We start from the raw sequence: 24,298 nt of genomic DNA on the forward strand, positions 1-24,298 counted from the left end.
TAGTATTAGTGTACCAAGTTTGATACTTGTATCATAAAATGGAACAATTATTTCAGCTATCCACAGGACTAGTTGGTTGCAGTGAATCTGAGTGGACGAGGGCCTTTATGCCCTAGTGAGAATGTGTCATTCTAGTGTCTAGCCGTGTTGCACAAGTCCCAGTCTTGTTTGGGAGGAATTGGAGCACAATGAGTAGTGAATGGAGGAGCACTGTGTCCATTGAGTGGTGCAGTTTGAAATGGGCGGTAGCCTATTCCAGGTGCCCATTTAACAGCAGTGAGCAGCACACATCACAATGCAACAATTGATGAGTTTACAGACTGCATTATTCAAGATTTAGCTAATTACTTCTGGACATTCTGTTGTATTCTTAATTCCTTGTTCATTCCTTAGGCCTACTGCTCGGTGCTTGCTCTACTGGCAAAATTCGACTTTCCCCCTAAATGAATGATTAGGAAAGGTTAATCGGTGCAGTGAAGAAAAGACTATGTTGGCCAGCTGATGGTTTGTGCTCTATGATCATTCATTTATTTTTTAGCATTCCTTCTGAATATAACACAGTGTTGGTGCAACAGATGGAATCCAGCCTGTTCCACAATGGAAATTAAATAATTAACCCCTCTCTTTATGTAGTCTGGTCATGATAAGGAAGAATGTGCTCAGTGCATTCCAAAAGCGTCGAAATACTGGAACGCAACTGCTTTACTGAACAACAATTCCCAAAATGCACCTGAGAAAGTAGGAAGTGGATAGTGATTATTTTCCACGTCACACCGCAGCCCGAATTTCAACGTCAAGCGAACGCCGCACAGTCATGCTGATTGAGAATAGAACATTGCGCGCAATTAAGGACAATTTTCATAATATCTATGCAATTTAAATATTGACATTCCGGTAGGTATTAGTCTTATTTAGCAAAACGTGTGGTTATTGTGGTAGGCTACTCTTTGACGTGCTTATCCCACTCTCACTTGTCAATAACGGTTTGCAATAGCTTTCTCGTTAAGCATATTTTACTTTACTGAATCAATTTAGTGAGGAACTTAATGGTGTTATGCTTTGGTATTAACTTTCTCTATGGGTTTCGAGGAATCTACAAAAAATTCAGCTTTTCTGTTTTCAGGAAAAGGTATCAACTCCCCCTTGTGGGGTAAAAAGGTAGCTGTGGTTGCCCTGACGTTGGACACGCACAGTTCTACCTGTCCGTCTCTTGTACGAGGGAAAGGCCGGAAACCATGGCAGAACTCCCCGGATCAGAACCCCGAATTTACAGTTTTGGGAAAGTCGCATGTGGAATACTGACTCACGTGCTTTGTGTTGTCTTCACTGTGCTTATCACGGTATTGGCCAAGCCTGGAACAAGTGAGTAACCCAGCCTTGGTGCCAGCAACAGGGCACCCATCAATGCTGTTCCATATCTGCATATAACACATGGAATACTTTATATTGAGTTGATGAAACGAGACAATATTTTTTGGGTTGATCTGTTTTTCAGGTTTGTTCTCTTGGCACCCTTTCCTGATGACACTGGCGGTAAGGTGACACATCTGTGTGTGCATAATGTATTCTGTGAATTCATCTCATTCAATTGTCTCAGAAGTGTTACAACAGTTCACGGTCATTCCATCTTTCCTCCACCACTCTCACCTTCTTTTCTTGCCGTTCTCTCCCCATCTCCTCTTGATCCCCCTCTTCCCTCTTAGTTCTCCCTCTTCATGACAGAGGCTGTACTCCTCTTCTCTCCACATTGCTCTCCCATTCGGAAGCTTTCCCACAAGACCAAGGGGCGTGTCCACTGGATCCTGCAGTGCCTCTGTGCCAGCTGTGCCACCCTGGGCCTGGCATCCATCTTCTACAACAAGCACCTGAACGGCAAGCCCCACTTCGCCTCGTGGCACGGCCTGGTGGGCCTGGGAACATTGTGTGTTGTTGGGGTGCAGTCTCTGGCCGCTCTGCCCCTCCTCTACCACTCCCTGGCTAAGGGGTGGTCCCTGGCTAAGCTAAAGCGCTACCACGCAGCGTCTGGCCTAGTCACTTACCTGCTGGGAAGTGTCAGTCTGCTCCTGGGCATATGCTCAGTGTGGTTTACAGGCGCTGTGGGAGGATACACCTGGTACCTGGCAGCACTGTGCCCTGCCCTCAGCACCCTGGTCATCATGAGCCAGGTGTCCAATACCTACATGGCTAAGAAACGGCTGGTGTCCTAACCAGGCTGGCCGACCAAAACCAAGCTCACAAACATCAGCCATAAACTATTACTGTATTCAAATGAAGCTTTAATAAAAGCTTTACCTACCGTAAGGCAGGTGGAAGACCAACCTGCATTCTGCCTAATGTCCAAAAGTACCAGTGCCTTATATTGGTGAAATTATGATTTTGTTACATCTACTGCTGAACTAGTTCTAATTTCAAAGTTTGGTCTTTGTATGTTAATTCTACCTTGAGCAAAACAAGTGCAAGGACTCATCATTGAGCATAGCTTGGCTGTCTAAAAAAAAAAAAAATGTGATAACATGCCTCGGTCTTTTGGAGTATTTAGTAGTATATAGTAAAGTAGTATTTTGTATCCGAGAGCCAAGAAAGCCTGTTATGTGTCTAAAGAAGTACAAATATTGGTTGTTAACCATGGAAAACAACTAGAGGCCACTGATGCTGCTTGATTTTATTTGCCTTTAGGCTTGAATGGACCAATGCACATTTTTTTGTGATTGGTTTGTTTTTATAAGGTGATACATTTGTGTATTAGTTTACACTAAGGTGTGAAATTCCAGCCAAAGATGTCATATTTACTGATGTGGTAGAATGACTGCAATGAAGTGTCAAAAAAACAGTGTAGTGTTTGCTTTCCCATACATTCTGTAACTCCATTACCCCCAATTGTCTGACTGAAAGGACATACGCAGTTTCATCATAACCGCATCATATTCAAATGCATTATCCTCACATGGGTGTTTCATAGATTCCCGGCTGCAAGAGTGCAATTGAAGGTCGAGTTGAACATAATTCTTGGAATATACTGTAGATTATTACTGATTATTGTTGACATGTTTTGTCAAATTTATATTTTGATGCAATTTCAATAAAAAAATACATTTTGCATATTGGTATGTTTCCATGAGCATATACAGTGCATTCGGAAAGTATTCAGACCCCTTGACTTTTTCCACATTTTTTTTACGTGACAGCTTTATTCTAAAATTGATTAAATAAAACATCCTCAATCTGCACACAATAACCCATAACCCCTAATTTATAAAAAATAAAAACAAATACCTTATTTACGTAAGTATTCAGACCCTTTGCTATGATATTTGACATTCAATCCAATCAATTAGGTTGGCGCCCAGGTGCGTCCTGTTTCCACTCATCATCCTTGAGATGTGGTTAAATCAATTGATTGGACATGATTTCGAAAGGCACACACGCCTGTCAATATAAGGTCCCACAGTTGACAGTGCATTTCAGAGCAAAAACCAAGCCATGAGGCAAAAGGAATTGTCTATAGAGCCCCGAGACAGGATTGTGTCAAGGCACAGATCTGGGAAAGGGTATCAAAAAACATTCTGCAGCATTGAAGGTCCCAAGAACACAGTGGCCTCCATCCTTAAATGGGAGAAGTTTGGAACCACAAAGACTCTTCTTAGAGCTGGCCGCCCAGCCAAACTGAGCAATCGGGGGAGAGGGGCCTTGGTCAGGAAGGTGACCAATAGCCGCATGGTCACTCTGACAGAGCTCCAGAGTTCCTCTGTGGAGTTGAGAGAACCTTCCAGAAGGACAACCATTTCTGCAGCACTCCACCAATCAGGCCTTTCTGGTAGAGTGCCAGATGGAAGCCACTCCTCAGTAAAAGGCACATGACAACCCGCTTGGAATTTGCCAAAAGGCACCTAAAGGACTCAGACCATGAGAAACTAGATTCTCTGGTCTGATGAAACCAAGATCGAACTCTTTGGCCTGAATGCCAAGCTTCACGTCTGGAGTAAACCTGGCACCATCATCCCTACGATGAAGCATGGTGGTGGCAGCATCATGCTGTGGGGATGTTTTTCAGTGACAGGGACTGGGAGACTAGTCAGGATCGAGGGAAAGATGAACGGAGCAAAGTACAGAGAGATCCTTGATGAAAACCTGCTCCAGAGCGCTCAGGACCTCAGACTTGGGAGAAGGTTCACCTTCCAACAGGACAATGACCCTAAGCACACAGCCAAGACAACGCAAGAGTGGCTTCTGAACAAGTCTCTGAATGTCCTTGAGTGGTTCAGCCAGAGCCCGGACTTGAATCCGATTGAACATCTCTGGAGAGACCTGAAAATAGCTGTGCAGCGATGCTCCCCATCCAAATTGACAGACATTGAGAAGATCTGCAGAGAAAAATGGGAGAAACTCCCCAATTACAGGTGTGCCAAGCTTGTAGCGTCATACCCAAGAAGACTCAAGGCTGTAATCACTGCCAAAGGTGCTTCAACAAAGTACTGGGTAAAGGGTCTGAATACTTCTGTAAATGTGATCAGTTAATTTTTTTTTATACATTTGCAAAAAAATAAACATTTTTGCTTTGTCATTATGGGGTATTGTGTGTATATTCATTAGAAAAATCTATTTCATCCATTTTAGAATAAGGCTGTAACATAAAATGTGGAAAAAGTCAACTTGTTTGAATAGTATTCAAATGCACTGTAACTTCAAAAAACATCTGTGCATAGAACATACAAAGCCCATAAAACATAATGTCAGTGTAATAAAAAAAATGAAGTAACAACGCAGGAGAAGTGAGTTTTATTATGTTAAAATAACATTAACGAAGTAACACAGTTGTCATATGCTGGATACATGGGGGTGGACTGTCCCTCCCGATCTCTCACAGTCAGTCTGTGCCACTGCTCTGCTCTTCCACAGACACTGGACAAAAAGATCAACGTGGACAAAAAGAGAGGGGAAAAAAGTTTTACATATAATACAGCAGATGAATTCATATCCATCGTTATAAATAAAGACTTTTGGTAAATTCATACAATGAGATAAATGACAAACTATAGTCAAGGCAAGCTAATATTATCAAGATGTTATAAAATAACATTGTTACTTAAAACACATACAGACCATGTTCTCTTCATGATAACACTAAGATAATAAATAATAAGCACAGTGAAACTATTTTGATTGGGGAGGGAGGATGGGGATTCCTTCTCCAAGGAAATAGTGTTCCCTATTAAAAGGACTGGGATGATTGGCTAAATCATGATAGACACAAGACATGGCCAATTAGAAAAAGGTTGAGGTTCCGAAGTGAGGTGGAAAAAAACATGATCAACTTGAAACAGGCTGTAAGGAAGAGGACAAGGAAGTAAGCAGTAGTGGGTGGGTAGAGTGGAGGTTGTGAGGAGTGTATGGTGAAATAGGGAGTAGAGAGTAAACAAACTCCACAAAAAAGAGAGAGTTATAGAATAACTCCAGTAGGCTTATTCCATGTCCAATTGCAGACTTTATTCCAGTGGAGAAACAGAACCTTGAGGCCCGATCCATTCCACTCACAATGATTTTGACATGACATCACAGACCGAGAAAGGTACTGACCAACCACGGAGAAACTTTTGACTACTTTAATACACTAAGTAAATGTCAAAATACTTATGTAAAAAGAAAAATATTACGTATTCAAATGGGGGGACTAGACACATAGTGCTTTCATTTCTAAATGGTAAAACAGATACATTGCCGTCAGAAAATATTCACTCCCCTTGACTTTTTCTACATTTTGTTGTTACAGCCTGAATTTAAAATGAATTACATTTAGATGTTTTTGTCACTGGCCTACACACAATACCCTACAATGTCAAAGTGGAATTATGTTTTTCAAAATGTTTACAAATGAATTCAAAAGGAAAAGTTTAAATGTCTCAAGTCAATACGTATTCAACCCCTTTGTAAAAAAAAAAAAAAAAAAGTACACATTGAATATCCCTTTGAGCTTGGTGAAGTTATTAATTACACTTTGGATGGCGTATCAATACACCCAGTCACGACAAATATACAGGTGTCCTTCCTAACTCAGTTGCCGGAAAGGAAGGAAACCGCTCAGGGATTTTACCATGAGGGCAATAGTAACTTTAAAACCGTTACAGAGTTTAATGGCTGTGATAAGAGAACTGAGGATGGATCAACAACATTGTAGTTACTCCACAATACTAACATAATTGACCGCAGGAAAAGAAAAAAGCCTGTACAGAAAGAAAATATTCTACAACATGCATTTGGTTTGCAACAAAGCACGAAAGTCATTTTGCAAAGAATGTGGCAAAGCAATGAACCTCTTGTCCTGAATATAAAGTGTATTGTATAGGGAAATCCAATACAACAAATGACTGAGTACCAAATGTTACGGGTATGCTTTTAAATCGATAAAGACTGGGGAGTTTTTCAGGATAAAAAAAATAAACAGAATGGAGCTAAGCACATGTAAAATCCTAGAGAAAAACCTGGTTCAGTCTGCTTTCCACCAGACACTGGGAGATGAAGCCACCCTTCAGCTCGACAATAACCTGCAAAACAAGGCGAAATCAACACAAGTTGCTTTCCTAGAAGACCGTGAATGTTCCTGTGTGGCCAAGTTAGTTTTGACTTACATCTACTTGAATGATGAACAAAATTTGGTAGAGCTTTTGAATTTTTAAAAGAATAAATGGCCAAATGTTGCACAATCCAGGTGTGGAAAGCTCTTACAGACTTACCCAGAAAGGCAGTGATTACTTACATCTGTGGGTCTAAGGTGCTACTACAAAGTATTGATTCAGGGGTGTGAATACTTATGTAAATGAGATGTCTGTATTTCATTTTCAATACATTTCAAAACATTTCTAAAAACATGTTTTCAAGAAAATATTCAATCTATTTTGAATTCAGGCTGTAATAAGTCAAGGTGTGAATACTTTCTGAAGGCACTGTATGTATGAAAATACACTAAAATAAAAGGTGATATTTTGTACTGTTGCCTCATGAAAAACTTGATCTCAAATTCAAAATGCTGGAGTTTAGAGGCAAATGTAAAAATGTTAGCTTCATTGTCCAAATAAATTTGTAGGGGAGTGTATATTGTCTTCTAGTCCTTTCCAACTGGGTTTGCTACAATGTCTATCAAACAGCTAACGGCTCTAAAATCACATTTTTTGTATTTATTTTGAATGCAAACGGTCCAACAGACGATCACATAGTACCATCTGATGTGAGCTCAGAGGAGATAGTGTCCTGACAGGCCTCAGTAATCGTCATGGGGGTAAAATAACTGCACGGCCATGCTAGAAGACATAGCAGGAGAGGCAGTGCTTGGAAGCCCCAAGTTCAACCAACTGGTCCCCTACAACAAGAAGTCCATCTATTCCCGTCCATGATCTCTGGTGCTCAGCCTCACCAACCTCAGGGGCTCGGGCAAATCTTCAGTCTCTTCAGTAAGATATTCAGCATAAGGATTTTGTTACTTTGTCTTGGTAAGCACATTGAGGTATGCCTCGTTCCCTCTCACTCGCCCGCTCATAGGAGTCTGTGTTTGTGTGTGTGAGGGGGGCTAAGAGGGTTAGCCAGGTTAGGGTGGGGAGTTGTTTGTTTTTGCAACTTATCCCTTCAGGGTAAACGAATGCTGGCTCATTGTCCTGTTACCTCGATGACGTCATCGTCCGAGCTGCTGCCGCCGTTGTCCGTGGCCATGTGATGGGTGTCAGGCCGGCTCAGGGCTGCACCCAGGAGGCTGGAGGGGGAAGAGGAGTAGTGGGAGAGGAAGCTGGAGCTTCCTCCAGAGCTGGCTGGGCCTCCTCCCAGGGTGTTGGGGTACATCCTGGGATCAGGCAGCAGGGACTGACTGTAGTTCAGAGGGAAGCCTGGGGACAGAAGGTCAGCCACACTGGGATTCATCAGGTAGGGGGGCAGGGTGGTGGAGGCAGAGGACGCAGGCATGGTGTTAGTGGAGGAGGAGGTGGTGGTAGAGGAGGAGGGGAGGTGTCCATTGCTTCCTGTGGCTGAGGAGGCGTGGTTGAGGAGGTCCGCCCCTGCCAAGGGGAACATGGCCTGCAGGTCTCCCAGAGTCTGTCCTGCTGACTGGAGAAAGGGGGATGAGGAATTGCCTCCCATCAGTAGCGGGTGGCTCATGTGTCCCTCCAAGGCCTGGTTCAGGGGGGGGAAGCTGAGGCCGCCACTGCCCAGGGAGAGGCCGGGGAAACCGGCTGCTGTCGAACTGCGTTTGCCCCCCGCCTGCTTGTGTCCACGGCTCTCGGCCATCTTGCGTTTGGAGCGTTGCAGAGCCTCGCCGATGCTCATTCCGATGTCATCTCTGAACTGCCGGCTGTGGTCCGATTCTGTGGTCTGATTGTGCTGCTGCGTTCTTCCCCCTCCCCCTCTGTCCCCTGTAAACGTGTCCGATGGTGACGGCAGCTCATTGCCCACGGTGACGGTATCCGCGGTGACGGCGTAGCGGCTGAGCTCTCGTAGGATCTCGGGGCTCTCGGGGGTGGAGGGCCACAAGGCGCTGTCGGGGGTCAGCCGTTGGCGCTCCGCGGGAGACGAACAGCCGTTACCGATGGCGTGAAGAAGGGAAACCTTGGAACCTGAGGAAAACAGAGGGTCAAAATGGAGAGTAACTATTCATTTTTCAAACAGTGCTTCAACTAGATTCCCTTAAGTCTGCATCTTGATGAGGTCTCACTACTTGTGACCCCCAGGGCTCGGTACTAGGTCCACTTTGGTTCTCTCTGTAGTCTGTACACCAAGTCAATCTATCATATCCTGTCAAATGGATTCCTTATCAAATGTAATGTAATTGAACTTATAGTGCACCTCTGTTGGTAGCAGTTCCTCCCTGCACTGCTCTGCTGAGCTTCCCTGAGCGGATGGCAAAAATCCTGCCATCATTGGTCTTGATATAGGTACCTGTGAGGAAGACTGCAGTTAATGGATGATAGCAAATCAAATCAAACTTTGTCATATGCACAGGATACAGCAAAGTGAACACAGTGCAATTAAATGCTTACTTGCAAGCTCTCCTCTCATGACAACAGCTAATACAAGTATAAAAGGTATTCAGACAAAAATAAGGCTGCAAGGAAGCACCAGTCAGTTTTGATGCTTAGGTTAATGTACCGAGCCCTTTATCTAAATGAGATAACTTGGGGAATTCAGGTGCCCATGTGGCTGTTGATAACCACTCGCTAAGGTGTGTACAGTATTTGGATTAGAGTATGTAGAGAAATAATTTGACGACATGCAGGTAGATGTGGGGCCACAGCTTCTACAGTATACAGTGCATTCGGAAAGTATTCAAACCACTGTACTCAACATTGTGTTACGTCACAGCCATACATTAACATGACCCCCCCATCATCAAACTACACACAAACCCCATAATGACAAAGCAAAAACAGGTTAAGAAATGTTAGCAAATTTATAGTAAAAAAAAAAAACTGAAATATCACATTACATAAGTATTCAGACCAGTATTTTGTTGAAGCACCTTTGGCAACGATTACAGCCTCGAGTCTTCTTGGGTATGATGCTACAAGCTTGGCACACCTGTAATTGGGGAGTTTCTCCCATTTTTCTCTGCAGATCCTCTCAAGGTCTTCCAGTTTGGATGGGGAGCATTTGCTGCACAGATATTTTCCGGTCTCTCCAGAGATGTTTGATCGATTGGGTTTAAGTCCGGGATCTGGCTTGGCCACTCAAGAATATTCAGAGACTTGTCCAGAAGCCACTCCTGCGTTGTCTTGGCTATGTGCTGAGGGTTGTTGTCCTGTTGGAAGGTGAACCTTCTCCCCAGTCTGAGGTCCTGAGCAGGTTTTCATCAAGGATCTCCCTGTACTTTGCTCCGTTCATCTTTACCTCGATCTTGACTAGTGTCCCTGCTGCTGAAAAACATCCCCACAGCACGATGCTGCCACCACCATGCTTCACCGTAGGGATGATGTGCCTTTTACTGAGGAGTGGCTTCTGTCTGGCACTCTACCATAAAGGCCTGATTGGTGAAGTGCTGCAGAGATGGTTGTCCTTCTCGAAGGTTCCCCCATCTCCACATAGGAACTCTGGAGCTCTGTCAGAGTGACCATCGGGTTCTTGGTCACCTCCTTGACCAAGGCCCTGCTCCCCCGATTGTTCAGTTTGGCCGGGGGGCCAGCTTTAGGATGAGTCTAGGTGGGTCCAAACTTCTTCCATTTAAATATGATGGAGACCACTGTGTTCTTGGGGACCTTTCAATGCTGCAGACATGTTTTGGTACCCTTCCCCAGATCTGTGCCTTGCCACAATCCTGTATCGGAGCACTACAGACAATTCCTTCGACCTCATGGCTTGGTTTTTGCTCTGACATGCACTGTCAACTCCGGGACCTTATATAGACAGGTGTGTGCCTTTCCAAATCATGTCCAATCAATTTAATTTACCACACGTGGACTCCAATTAAGTTGTAGAAACATATCAAAGATGATCAATGGAAACAGGATGCACCTGACCTCAATTTGGAGTCTCATAGCAAAGGGTCTGAATACTTATGTAAATAAGGTATGTTTTTTTTATACATTTGCATACATTTCTAAAAACCTGTTTTCCCTTTATCATTATGGGGTATTATGTGTAGATTGATGAGGGAAACATTTTAGATTAAGGCCGCAATGTAACAAAATGTGGAAAAAAGAAGGGGTCTGAATACTTTCCAAATGCACGGTATATAGTGCCTTCAACAAGTATTCATACCCCTTGACATATTCCACATTTGTTGTGTTACAGCCTGAATTCAAAATGAATTATATTAAAAAAGAAAAACATCTTACCCATGTACACACAATACCCCATAATGACAAAGTCAAAACATGTTTTTTTTTTTTTTTTTAATTGTAGCAAATTTATTGGAAATGAAATACAGAAATACCTCATTTACTTAAGTATTCACACCCTTTGCTATGATATACAAAATTGAGCACAGATCATCCAATTTCCTTTGATCATCCTTGAGATGTCAATACAACTTGATTGGAGTCCACCTGTGGCCAATTCAATTGTTTGGACATGACTTAGAAAGAAACAGTTCCCCACAGTTGACAGTGCATGTCAGAGCAGAAACTATACCACGAAGTCCAAGGAACTGTAAGTAGACCCCCCGAGATAGAATTGTGATGAGGCGTATATCTAGGGAAGAGTATAAAACAATTTCTAGAGTGTTGAAAGTTTCCAAGAGCACAGAGGTCTCCATTGGCAAATGGAAAAAACATGGAAAAACCCAGACTCTGCCTAGAGCTGGCAGTTCGACCAACCTGAGCAACCGGGCAAGAAGGGCCTCGTAGTCGCCACTGAAGATGCTTCAACAAAGTATTGACTCAGGGGTGTAAACATTTGTAAATGTGATATTTCATTTTCAATAAAATGTGCTAACATTTCTAAAAGCATGTTTTCACTTTGTCATTATTGGGTATTGTGTGCTGATGGGTGAGAAAAATCTAATCAATTTTGAATTCAGACTGTAACAAAATGTGGAATAAGTCAAGGGGTATGAATAATTTCTCAAGGCACTGTAGGCTGTGTTCTTGTTACCTTTTGACCCTTTGATCATGTGGATACTCTCTCCTGCACCGATACGGGCCTGGACATCAGTGGTGCTGTTGGCTCCTGGGATCACTATATCTGAGAGGTCAAAAACAAGGAGTAAGATACATACTGTATTTGTCTTTTTTTTTACTGAGATTATTCTGACCTTCTAAAATTGAACATAGCTGCATGACAACTTAACATAGCTGCATGACAAATGGCACCCTATTCCCTATGCGTGTCAAAAGTAGTGAACTATATAGGGAATAGGGTGTTATTTAGGACATAGACCGGTGTTATAGGGTCTTTCCTAATGCAGCCCCACAGCGTTTCAGTTATTCCTTCAACTCTTAAACCTACCCTTGGGTCGTGTTCAGTAGGCACAACATGTAAGAAAGTGCTCTGAAAAGGGGAGGTACCATCTAAACGTAATCCAATAAGAAAAGCTCATTTCCATTTTACGTCGCAAACCGTTTCGCTGCGGTGTGCCCTAATGAACAGGACCATGGCAAGCATATCAGTGTTTATCAACACCAATTCTGTTAAATTCAAACTTGAATGTCCCCGCGGGGAAATGTATTGTACCAGTGGTAGTGACGATCCTCTGGACGTAGACGCCAGTCTTCTGCAGGTAGTTGACGGGGAAGCCGACCCCGGAGCTGGAGCCCGCCACGCCCATGCCCGCCATGCGGGGCATCATGGGAATGGGGGTGGACTGGACGGGCCGGACGCTGGCCACGGGCTTCTCATCACCCCGAGCTATGGGACGCCTAGTGGATTCAAAACACACAAGGATGAGGATCATACACAGTCTGATGTGGTTCAGGTGGCATGGTTGAATTTGGAGGCGAGAAGGGTGAATCTCATGAAACAAGTTTTAACCATGTCTGTAGAAAATAGTTACAAAACCATGATGCACCTGCAAAAACATACTATCGTTCTGAAGAGTAAGATGCATAGTTTGTCAGTGTCTTATTTTTAATACATTTTCTTTAGAATTTTGTAAATGTTCACCCTTATTCTCATTACCGAAATGCGCCCGGATTAAATTCTCAGGTCATTTTATACAAATTTATTTTTTAGAAAAAACAAACTTGTTATAAAACACAATGTTGCTGTAGTATTTCCATAATTCATAACAACGGTAAACTAGCTGAAGTTTACATTTGACTATAATATTTATTACATAAAGTGTCTGTGGACATGTCTCATTACTGTAACACTTTATCAAGTTCCTGTAAAAACTCAGTTTTTAAATAGAATTTTATTCACCCATGATGCATCATCTAGATGAGTTACCATGACCCTTTGCTAAGACACTCGAAATTGAGCTCAGGTGCGTCCTGTTTCCATTGATCGTCCTTGAGATGTTTCTACAACTTGATTGGAGTCTACCTGTGGTAAATTCAATTGACCGGCACACACCTGTCTATATAAGGTCCCACAGTTGACAGTGCATGTCAGATCAAAAACAAAGTCATGAGGTCTAAGGAACTGCCATAGAGCTCCAAGACAGGATTGTGTCGAGGCACAGATCTGGGAAAAGGTACCAAAACATTTCTGCAGCATTGAACAGTCCCCAAGAACACAGTGGCCTCCATCATTCTTAAATGGAAGAAGTTTGGAACCACCACGGCTCTTCCTAGAGCTGGCTGCCCGGCCAAACTGAACAATCGGGGGAGCAGGGCCTTGGTCAGGGAGGCGACCAAGAACCCGATGGACATTCTGACAGAGCTCCAGAGTTCCTCTGTGGAGAAGAGAGAACCTTCCAGAAGGACAACCATCTCTGCAGCACTCCACCAATCAGGCTTTTATGGTAGTGACCAGACGTAAGCCACTCCTCAGTAAAAAGGCACATGACAGCCTGCTTGGAGTTTGCCATAAGGCCCCTAAAGACTCCCAGACCATGAGAACCATCCCGACAGTGAATCATGGTGGTGGCAGCATTATGCTGTGGGGATGTTTTTCAGCGGCAGGGACTGGGAGACTAGTCAGTATCGAGGCAAAGATGAACGAAGCAAAGTACAGAGAGATCATTGATGAAAACCTGCTCCGATCAAGACCTCAGACTGGGGAAAAGGTTCACCTTCCAATAGGACAACGACCCTAAGCACACAGCCAAGACAACGAGGTGTGGCTTCGGGACAAGTCTCGGGAATGTCTTTGGGTGGCTCAGCCAGAGCTCGGACTTGAACCCGATCTAACATATCTGGAGAGAACTGAAAATGTCTATGCAGCGACGCTCCTCATCCAACCGGACAGAGAGGATCTGCAGGGAAGAATGGGAGAAACTCCCCAAATACAGGTGTGCCAAGCTTGTAGCGTCATACCCAAGAAGACTCAAAGCTGCAATCGCTGCCAAAAGTTGCTTCAACAAGGTACTGAGTAAAGAGTCGGAATACTTATGTAAATGGGATATTACATTTGCAAACATTTCTAAAAACCTGTTTTTTGCTTATTATGTGTAGATTAACGAGGGGGAAAAACTATTCAATTAATTTTAGAGTAAGGCTGTAATATAACAAAATGTGGAAGAAGTCAGGCTGAATTTTGTTTGGTTTTCCGTGGATTTCATTTCGAGAAGCCCATGTTATCACACACACGATCCTGCAGCCACTAGCTAGCTTGTCACTTGACGTTTGAAGTTACCGCCATTCTGACCGTGGAGCAGAGACAGTGTTCTATTGAGCAGCGACCACTCTTTGACCATGGCCACAATGACATTCTATTTACTTTAATCATGCTTAATCCTCTGAGTAAACCGTCTAACTTTTAAACCATAAATGATGAATGAAATCATGATGGGCGAACACCCGACAGAAAACCTAGTTATTTTGACAAAAACGATTCAGAAGATGACAGAAAACAAGATTCATTAGGGTAATGAGAAATTAGAAAATACATTTTAATATTTACATTTTACATCTACGAATTATGTTTGACTCAGGCCCTTTCATTAGGTAAGCAATGTTAAAAATGATTAGAAATTGGTTTGTTTACAACTTTTTGGGACTTTAAGGACAACAAAGTCAAGGTATTGGAGTGGCCATCACAAAGATCTGACCTCAACCCTATAGAAAATGTGTGGGCAGAACTGAAAAAGTGTGTGCGAGCAAGGAGGCCTACAAACCTGACTCAGTTACACCAGCTCTGTCAGGAGGAACGGGACAAAATTCACCCAACTTATTCTGGGAAGCTTGTGGAAGGCTACCCGAAACGTTTGACCCAAGTTAATTAAACAATTTAAAAGGCAATGCTATGAAATAGAGTGTATGTAAACTTCTGACCCATTGGGAATGTGATGAAAGAAATAAAGCTGAAATAAATAACTTATTATTCTGACATTTCACATTCTTAAAATAAAGTGGCGATCCTCACTGACCTAAGACAGGGAATATTTAAATTGTGAAAAACTGTTTAAATGTACTTTGGTAAATTGAATGTAAACTTCTGACTTCCAACTATATGAGAGATTCTGGAGTGGAGACAGACAGCGTTTTTCACCAAATTATGGAATTTGTTGTGCAAACATTGTGTCACCTCCCTCCAATACAGTTCCATACACAAGTACAATCCATGCCAAGGAATATTGAAGCTGTTCTGGCTCAATCCCCTACTAAGACACTATGTTGGTGTTTCCTTTATTTTGGTATTTACTGGTCTGTTAGTGCTGTGATAGCGCAGGTAAGAGAATGGAGAGATTGTCACTCACCAGTTGCGCTGGTTAAAGGCTGGGATGTTGATGAGGGTCTGGTCACTGGTTGGGTAGTAGTGGGCGTAGGAGGGGCGAGAGTAGGGCACGGAGGCGCGCTTCTCGTCCTCGTAGCTCTTCTTAGCGGCTCTCTTCTCTGCTTTAGTGAGCTTGGACTCCTTCCGGTCCACCAGCAGAGACTCATGGTGGAAGGGTTCCTAGTGGGGTACAGGTCAACGGGGTTGATCGATTGCACGTGTACCATAATAATGATGTACAGTGATACATGACAGTGTGCATCTGTGAGAGAGAGTGAGTGTGTGAGCGTACCTTAGTGATGAGGTGGGGGTAGAGCTGGTAGGCTTGGCTGATGACTGTCTCCATCTCTTTGTGGGGCTGGGGAGGGGCTTTGGTCGAGTCAGGCTCCTCCTCTGCAAAGTGCAGCAGAGACTCCACCTCCTTGCGGGTGAACGTCAGAACCGGGTTCAGGTCATCCACCACGCGGTCTGGACACAACCAATCACAGTGTGTTATTGACCACTGAGACACAACCAATCACAGTGTGCTACTGACCAACTATAAACTGAGTGGTTTGAGCCCTGAATTCTGATTGGATGAAAGCCATGGTTTATCAGAACACGGGTATGACAAAACGTTTCGTTTTACTGCTCTAATTATGTTGGTAAGCAGTTTATAATAGCAATAAGGCTCTTCGGTGGGTTTGTGATATATGGCCAATATACCACGACTAAGGGCTGTGTCCAGGCACTCTGCGTTGCATCTTGCAAAAGAACAGCCCTTAGCCATGATATATTCGCCACCTCCTCAGGCCCAATTACTTAATTAAGACTCTCCTGGCTTGTACTACGCTATCATTCATAATTCAACTTCTACACGCTGCCCTTCATTCTGATTGAAGTATCTCAAATTAATCCAGCAATTTCCACACACACACAGTCATATCGTGCATCACTGTACCCTCCCCCTCTTACCAGACATGCCCTGCTTGGAGACCTGCCTGTCGTAAATCTTCTTCTCCAGGGTGAAGTCACAGACCAGGCGGTAGATGTGGCAGGGCTTCTTCTGGCCGTAGCGGTACACTCGACACACAGCCTGGGCGTCGTGACACGGGTTCCACGACGCATCAAACACCACCACCCGGTTGGCCCCGATTAGGTTCACCCCCAAGCAGCCCGCCCTGCAAGTCACACAAATCACAGGCTTATTAACAACATGCACAAGTGTGTATGTTAACAAGTGTGTGTTACCCTGTGTGTGTGTGTGTGTGTGTGTGTGTATATGCCTAAGTTCCCTGTTCAGCTGTTGACTTCTATTTTTAATTTTTAATTTTACCTTTATTTTACTAGGCAAGATCAGTTAAGAACAAATTCTTATTTTCAATGACGGCCTAGGAACAGTGGGTTAACTGCCTGTTCAGGGGCAGAACGACAGATTTGTACCTCGTCAGCTCGGGGGTTTGAACTTGCAACCTTCCGGTTACTAGTCCAACGCTCTAACCACTACCTGCCGCCTATGCAAAAGGAAGGGGGAATATATGCAATTGTGTGTGTGAAAAAATATTTGTGTGAGCGAGTGTGTTTAATTGAGTGTATTTGTCTTCGTTTACACAGGCAGCCCAATTCTGATCGTTTGCCCAATTATAGGCAAACGAGCTGATCTGATTGGTCAAAAGACCAATAAGTGGAAAAATAATTAGAATTGGGCTGCCTGTGTTAACACAGCATTTGTTGTGTATTTGATTGAACAATATAAAAGCATAGAAATATAATTATTAGAAAGGGCAGAAGCCATCAGATCACAGCAATTTCACTTCTATGTGTGTGTACAGTCTAGTACCTCGTTGACAGGAGGAAGACCCACGTGGAGGTGTTCTCTGGGTCGTTGAACTGGTTGATGAGTCTCTCTCGCTCTGAAGCAGACGTACTCCCATCCAACCCTGGGGGTTGACAGACAAGACACATTCACCACATCAGCATCATGGGACAATTCCAGTCAAATTGTCTTGCGTTCCAAATGGCACCCTATTTTCCTATGTAGGACTCTGGAAAAAAAAGTAGTGCACTATGTAGGGAATAGGGCGCCATTTGGGATACAAAAATACTCCACTAGTGGATCTAGTGTAGTGCGGTGGTCAGTGCAGTAGGGGGCGGTACGACTTCATAAAGAAAAATAAAACACCTGGGCCGCTCAGATTCATTCATTGTTTTTTTTCCGGCTGAGATTATAACGAATGGACAGAGGTGACCTGATCCTGGATCAGCACTCCCATTCTGAGATTATGAATATGGGCCCTGATGGTTGAGAAAATGGCGAAGTGAGAGTGTAGATGAGTAAAGTTAGCAGGTTGAAGCCAACTACATGTCACAGGACAATTTGCTGTGAAAACAACTCCGGTCTAATAGTCTGGAACAACAGAGTACGTTAGTGGGCATCTAAATTGGATCTGGGTTCACAGCTGAGCCGATACAGAGTCAAAGGGTTGCCATGGGCTCGACGACACTGACACCGTCCCGGGAGTAGTGGTTGCCATGGGAACAGGGTCATGTGGACGATGACTCACTGTAGTAGTTGATGTTGCGGACCCAGGTCTGGTTCTGGCCATGGTTGTTCGGGGAGACACGGCCTGCTGGTATTGGCCGTCTGGTCAGGAAGTCTTCAATGACGGTCAGGGTGGACAAGCTCTGGCTGATGGACACACACACACGTTAAAAACATGTTCAAGTCAGTTAACTTCAACCATATGGATACTTCTAGGTTAAAAAGCAAAAACACACATTTCCGTCCTCTGCAAGAAAAAGGTCAATAACGTTAGAGTATAAGAGTATGCTCATAGAGAAAACACTTCACTCAAACCGATGATGTACATAAACACACTCCAAAAGAGCCGTAGGAATAGATCCAACCTGAAGACCAGGATCTTGTCTCCTCTGATCACGCTCTCGTCGATCAGATGGAAGAGCAGCAGCATCTTGGCTGAGTTCTCCAGAACTCCAGTCTGGTAGTTGCTCATGATGTCCTTGGCCTGAACAGAGATGGAACAGGACAGGAAGTGGGTGAGTGAAGCTGTCCATTCTTTCACACCAAGGGGAGGTCTAACATTTTACAATATAACGTTAGAATAGGACTGTGGTCGTTCATGACATTGTCAGCCGGTGATTGTCAAGTAAATAACTTCCGGGTCTCACGGTAATTGACTGTTAATTACCAGAAAAACATTTAGCATTTCCTGGCTTCCACGCATAGCCTACAAGCCAGTGATGCAGACCTTTGGAACAAAAACATTTAAACATGTATAATAAATCCATATAATATAGTCTACACCATCACAATAAATCAAGGATTTCTTTTAGACAGGTCTAAAGAAACATCATATGAAGAAAATGTAGTCTATTTCAGAAGAACAGAATAGCAAACTGAGTTGTCTTTGTTAAGCCCTGATCTGGCTATGCCATATGGCTGTGGGCTATACCAGTTCATTTAGAAGACAAGATTTGCTTAGAATTTTGTGGCATTGTTTTATATTATGAAGAATAGAATTGAACATAGCTCAATAAAATGAAGGATATTTTCTCCAAACAATTTGAGGGAGTGCGCACATACTGTGCTGAGAGGTTAACAAAGACACAAGTACTCCAATATGCTTAATTTAGAGTTATTAATGTAACTTTAGTTGTGATACAAACATTGCGCTATATGTTTTTATTTTAAATACATTCTAAGGATGCATCATGCAACTAATGATCATTTGAAAAAAGTAGCTTGAAAGGTATGAGCTCTGCTTTGTATTTTTTGCGCAGGCTGTCCACACTTCATCAGTCTCTCATTCAAAATCCATGCCTTTTGCAGCCAGTGCCCATTGTGCCCTTGGGCTGAATATAATTTACTTTCCTCCACTGAGTGCCGAAGCACCTCTCTCACGCACATGGCTCTCAGTCACGTGATCGGGTCTTTCTTACAGGCTACAAGTGAAGACAGACAAAATCGGGGACGCAACTGCGCTCGTCCTTATCCAATTCCAAGGTGCATATTGAGATTGGAAGAACAGTGCACATTTACCAAAAAAGATGAGTAGGCCTAACGAACAGCATAAGCACTAGTCCATGTCAATCTATTATCCCCCATAGTACAAAAGTTTACCTATTCTGTGCGAGAAATAAATATGCCCAACAGTACGGGACAGTTGTGGGATGCGATAGATCCCAATTAATACAATCACTATCATAAAAAACAACTGTTTTAAGCAATGAGCCTGACGCAACATAATAGAACGTTTAGCATAAAACGTTGATAACCTATTAGGCTATTTCTTCACATTATAAGCACATCAATGCGCACACGGCCGTAGGCTACAAGCGCAAATGTTCCATTAGCAGGAAAACACCAATCTCAAAAGTGCACACAAATACAATTACGCATGTAATACTTTTATTAAAGGTGTATTTTTAATGGTGAAAATTATCATCCCCAAACTTGAAACCAGTGGTGTAAAGTACTTAAGTAAAAATACTTTAAAGTACTACATAAGTCATTTTTGGGCTATCTGTACTTTATATTTCTATTTTTGACAACTTTTACTTTTAATTCACTACATTCCCAAAGAAAATAAATGTACTTTTTACTCCATACATTCCCTGACACCCAAAAGTACTCGTTACATTTTGAATGTTTAGTAGGTCAGGAAAATGGTCCAATTCACACACTTATCAAGAGAACATCCCTGGTCATCCCTACTGCCTCTCATCTGGCGGACTCACTTAACACACATGCTTCATTTGTAAGTGTTGGAGTTTGCCTCTGGCCATCTGTAAATTTAACATTATTGACCTTAATTCTTTCTTTAAATTTAAAAAAGAAAATGGTGCTGTGTTTGCTTAATATAAGGAATTTGAAATGATTTATACTTTTGATACTTAATACTTAAATCCAAATACTTTTAGACTTTTACTCAAGTGATATTTTACTGGGTGACTTTCACTCGAGTCATTTTCTATTAGGGAATCTTTGCTTTTACTCAAGTAATGACAATAGGGTACTTTTCCCACCACTGCTTGAAACTCAATCGCTGCATATGTAGTGGTTCCTCCTTCAAACGGTGCAGCTTGCACGGTGCCGCAGAATTCTATGGCAGGTTATTTAAGTGTGAAACACTGGTACTATTAATGCTAGTTAGTGCTAGTTTGACCACCAAAAGGAATCTTTGAGAAGCATTTGGTAGTGTTCAATAAATGGCTGTACTAGAGACCGGGGTTCAATTCCCCGATGGGGAGGAAGGAGTAGGCTGTCCTTGTAAATAAAAACAAATTCTTAACTGACTTGTCTCGATAAATAAATCCTATTGCTTCGAACTGCAATATGCTCTATTTATATAAGACCTACACCACATTACTCAACACTAGTGAGGCTCATGTCGCCAACAGTAGGCCTACAGTATATCAAAAAACACGACGTGACTCTCTGCCAATAATTACATATAGAGGATTGGAGGATATTTCTGTAATTCAGTGATATTTATTCCCATAGTAATTCGTTATGGATCAAGAACTAAAAAAACATCGACATTTTGAAAGAGTATTTTTATAATTTTATTAATGAACTCATAAAGATGCCATTATTAGTTACGTTGTTTTAGTTTGAACCTGCAGACTGGTACTAAGAACAGAACAGCGGGAACGTTTCACTAGTCAGCATCATTATTAGTGCAATGCCCCTTAAAGTGTGGCAGGATGGGGCCAAGGGTATTAAACCAGCATCTTGTAGCAACACAGCTTGCAGTACTTTGCAGTGTCTTATAGACCCATTGCGCCACTCAGGCTCTGTACAACGTGAACGGTCGGAAGTGACATAGGATTATTTTGCTCTTACTGTAGCACTAACAAAATAAAAGATTAACAACCTTACTGTAACAACAGTTTTAGTAAGAAATATTGAGGTCGAGCACAATTTATCAGTTTGCGCTGGTCTGGAGGAATGAAGTGGTGACGCAGGGTACCGTACTAAACGCAGGGTACCGTACTAAACCACGAATTACCTCTAAGTCCCACGGCGTAATCTCACAACTTTTAAAAGGAGGAACCACTGTATGCCAGTTAGGCTCTATACCCGTGAAGAAGTTACTTGGCCACTTTAGTTGTGATACAAACCTGATCAAAAAAACATATAGGATCAAAACATATAGGCCTATGGGTTAGGCTACATGAGGTGTGCGACTAAGATTTGAAAAAGGTCGCAAAAAATAAAATAAAAACATGCACTGTTTGCCTTAAGCTGGGCATCATTCAAAAGTGATAATATATAAATAATAGTGATAGGCTAATATTGTCCCTCATTCTTGATTTAATCTTGTCTTTACATATACTAAATAATATGTGTGTGAAATTTGTTTGGATTTATAATGTCTCATTATCATGCACCGGGCTCGAAACAGGGGCAGCGGGGGGGAAAAAGGAATCGAAGCACTTAAATAGTGAATGGAGGACGCTTCTCCCACGGTTCATTTTCATGCCAGCCTGGTAGGCTATAATCCTGTTTTCAAAGAGAAGCAATGTGTTTAATATTAGGAAGGCTGAGAAATAAATATAGTAGGCCTAAACTATAGAAAGCTGATGGGGTCCTCCTCTTTTTAATAGTGGCCATCCCTCTGTTTTCTCCCACAATTGCATAGCCTATAGAAAGGTTGCGCAACATGAGCACATGGGCTCTTATGAAGTGTTTGATTTGATATTTGAGAATATTTGCATTGATGTCAGAGTGATTAGAGGGACAATAGAGTGCTGAGTATCAGGCAGTTAGCAAGTTTGGTAGGCTACTAATGACCATCAGCAGCATCAGAGCTTGGAAAAGCCTAATTACCATGACTAAACGGTCACATGGAATTTGACTGCCATCATGACTCGTGACCGCTGGTGTGGCCTAAATACAGTCAAAGTAACAGCCCTACGTTAGAATCCCCACAGCGGAAATTCATGAAATAATTTTGCAATAATGGTGTTATTTTTTCTTTTTTCCCAACACTAAGGTAGCCTGGTTTAACTAGACACAGCAACGTTCGACCAGGCTAACTCAGGAGAAGTACCTGACAAAATTCCAGCCAACCAACCAGCGGGTGGGTTGGGAGGACAGAGACAGAGAGAGGTGTCAAGGCGTACCCATTCGTAGGTGATGACCTGATTGGCTCTCTCCTGGATGGGGTTGAGCGGGGGCAGGGTGATGTTGGACCGGCTGTTGGCCGAGTCGGCCGCTTTGGCCTTCAGGCCAGCGCCAGGGCAGCGGGGGTTGGTGGCCGCCGTGATGTCATCCAAGTCCAAATCCTGCTCGTTGGCCAGGTTCTCCTTCTGAAGGGTCTCATAGAGCACGTCAGGGTGGTTCCAGATCTACACACACACACACACACACACACACACACACACACACACACACACACACACACACACACACAATTAATGAACAGACTACAATAATGTTACTCTGGTCCAGGTGTCAAGAGTAGGCTGATTAGCCTGACTGCTTTAAAAGGGACAGTTCACCCAAATTACATATTGGTTTCCTTATCCTGTAAGCAGTCTATGGACAAGCTATGACAGCAATCCATGCTTCGGTTTTGTTTACCTGGCCACTGTCTCCAAATGCTAACTTTTTAGAATTTGTAGCACAAATCCAGTACAAGACAATATCCCCAGAATTAGCATTTGTCCCTGCGTTTCATCTCCAAATCACCCGAAATTGTGTAGCTGCTGTTGGCTCTCTGTGTGTCTGTCCGTCTGTCTGCCTGCCTAACCCCACAGCACCAGTGAAGTCATCTCAGACTAACCTTGCAGCAGACGCAGAAGGCCTTCAGTGGGTTGAGGCCCAGCCAGCCGCTGTTACCTGCCTCTCTGAAGCGGTCCATAAACTCAGCGTAAAGGGCCCTCTGCAGGGGCGACAGGCGCACCATGATCACGTGCTCGTCCTTGGAGGGCAGCTGGTCCCTCAGCACGTCGTGGCCTCGCCTGGGACAGACACGGAGGAAACAATACGCAAAGATCAGCTTCGTACGAGTACGTATACCTAGACAATTCAAAGAGCTATAGGAGAGAGTAGGGGCTAGGGGTTGATTTGGGAATGGGGATGATGCCTGGGTCACCCAAAATCTTCTCCCTAAACACCAGTAAGGCTGTTCTCTGCTCTTGAGTAATGCGATAATGGGTTGTATATGTATGACCCTCGATACATATGGCTACTGGACAACTTGAGATGAGGATTTTGGTTAAGTCAGGGGAAAGGGTTGTGCAAATAAAATGTGAATGGAGGATAATGTGAGCAAAGTGGGAATTCTTGATCAAGTCAGGAGAAATCCCATTTGTGGAACTTACCTCTGGACGAACCCCTCCAGCAGGCTATGCAGCACGTGGCTTCTGTATCTCATCAACCTGGCGTCCTGTGGCGTGCTGTCCACACACTGCCCGTTCAGAATGGGCCTCTCGAACATGTTACTGAACTCCTGCCTGGTGCCTAGGAAGTCAGGCCTGACAAAGTCCACCATGCACCAGTACTCTATCAGGTTGTTCTGGAGGGGGTAGCCCGTTAGGACCACGCGTCGCCTGGAGCGAATGTTCTTCAGGGCCTGCGAGGTGCTGGCGTGGTAGTTCTTGATGCGGTGGCCCTCGTCACAGATCACCACGTCTGGACCGGGCCTGGCCAGCGCCTTCTCGATACCTGGGTGGGTAGGTGGAGAGGTAGAGAGAGCGCAAAACACAGGTTGAGGAAATGTATGGAGGAGTAGAGAGAGTGTAGGTGTGTGAGAAAGGAGAGAGTAAACACAGCTTACGGGAATGCCTGATGATGTCACTGATGTCTAATGCACTAATCAGTAGTGATTAATACCATCATTTTCATTTAATATGATGTTATTGATGTGCAGAAAATACATCAGCCTTGGAATTTGAATAATGGTAATTTATGCAGATATCGATAACACATTCTCCAACATCAACTCTCTATACTCTATTGTTTCACCGTTATACTGGTACGCAATTTCTCATTTTCAATGGATCA

The 24,298-nt window shown here is 43.3% G+C and overlaps 2 protein-coding genes across 6 annotated transcripts in view; one reads left to right on the top strand and one right to left on the bottom strand.

Moving 5' to 3' along the window:
• Nucleotides 1-740: 740 nt before the first annotated feature.
• Nucleotides 741-3,099, top strand: LOC118389052 (transmembrane reductase CYB561D2). Of its 2 annotated transcripts, none has more exons than XM_035778768.1 (4): nucleotides 741-894; nucleotides 1,124-1,362; nucleotides 1,496-1,533; nucleotides 1,704-3,099. In XM_035778768.1, the coding sequence occupies exons 2-4, from the start codon at nucleotides 1,236-1,238 to the stop codon at nucleotides 2,205-2,207; spliced, it is 669 nt and encodes a 222-aa protein (XP_035634661.1). In that variant the 5' UTR covers nucleotides 741-894; nucleotides 1,124-1,235; the 3' UTR covers nucleotides 2,208-3,099. The 2 variants fall into 2 exon arrangements, with proteins under 2 accessions (XP_035634661.1, XP_035634662.1); XM_035778769.1 differs by having other exon boundaries at nucleotides 761-894; nucleotides 1,109-1,362.
• Nucleotides 3,100-4,761: 1,662 nt separating this feature from the next.
• rad54l2 (RAD54 like 2) overlaps nucleotides 4,762-24,298 on the bottom strand; it is a 34,269-nt gene continuing 14,732 nt past the window's right edge. For 2 of the 4 annotated variants that reach the window (XM_035778770.2, XM_035778772.2), the window contains exons 10-23: nucleotides 23,617-23,959; nucleotides 23,076-23,253; nucleotides 22,414-22,638; nucleotides 18,172-18,290; nucleotides 17,829-17,953; nucleotides 17,105-17,204; nucleotides 16,240-16,445; nucleotides 15,578-15,753; nucleotides 15,269-15,465; nucleotides 12,142-12,326; nucleotides 11,563-11,652; nucleotides 8,821-8,913; nucleotides 7,651-8,591; nucleotides 4,762-4,899 (exon numbers count right to left, since the gene is read on the bottom strand). In XM_035778770.2, coding sequence (XP_035634663.1) covers nucleotides 4,816-4,899; nucleotides 7,651-8,591; nucleotides 8,821-8,913; nucleotides 11,563-11,652; nucleotides 12,142-12,326; nucleotides 15,269-15,465; nucleotides 15,578-15,753; nucleotides 16,240-16,445; nucleotides 17,105-17,204; nucleotides 17,829-17,953; nucleotides 18,172-18,290; nucleotides 22,414-22,638; nucleotides 23,076-23,253; nucleotides 23,617-23,959 — 3,062 coding nt within the window. In that variant the 3' untranslated portion in view covers nucleotides 4,762-4,815. Of the gene's footprint in view, nucleotides 4,900-5,459; nucleotides 8,592-8,820; nucleotides 8,914-11,562; nucleotides 11,653-12,141; nucleotides 12,327-15,268; nucleotides 15,466-15,577; nucleotides 15,754-16,239; nucleotides 16,446-17,104; nucleotides 17,205-17,828; nucleotides 17,954-18,171; nucleotides 18,291-22,413; nucleotides 22,639-23,075; nucleotides 23,254-23,616; nucleotides 23,960-24,298 lie in introns of those variants that run through there. The other 2 variants (XM_052527357.1, XM_035778773.2) reach the window with 2 other exon arrangements.

This window comes from Oncorhynchus keta, chromosome 10, assembly GCF_023373465.1.
Source record: "Oncorhynchus keta strain PuntledgeMale-10-30-2019 chromosome 10, Oket_V2, whole genome shotgun sequence".
NCBI classification, from domain to species: Eukaryota; Metazoa; Chordata; class Actinopteri; order Salmoniformes; family Salmonidae; genus Oncorhynchus; species Oncorhynchus keta.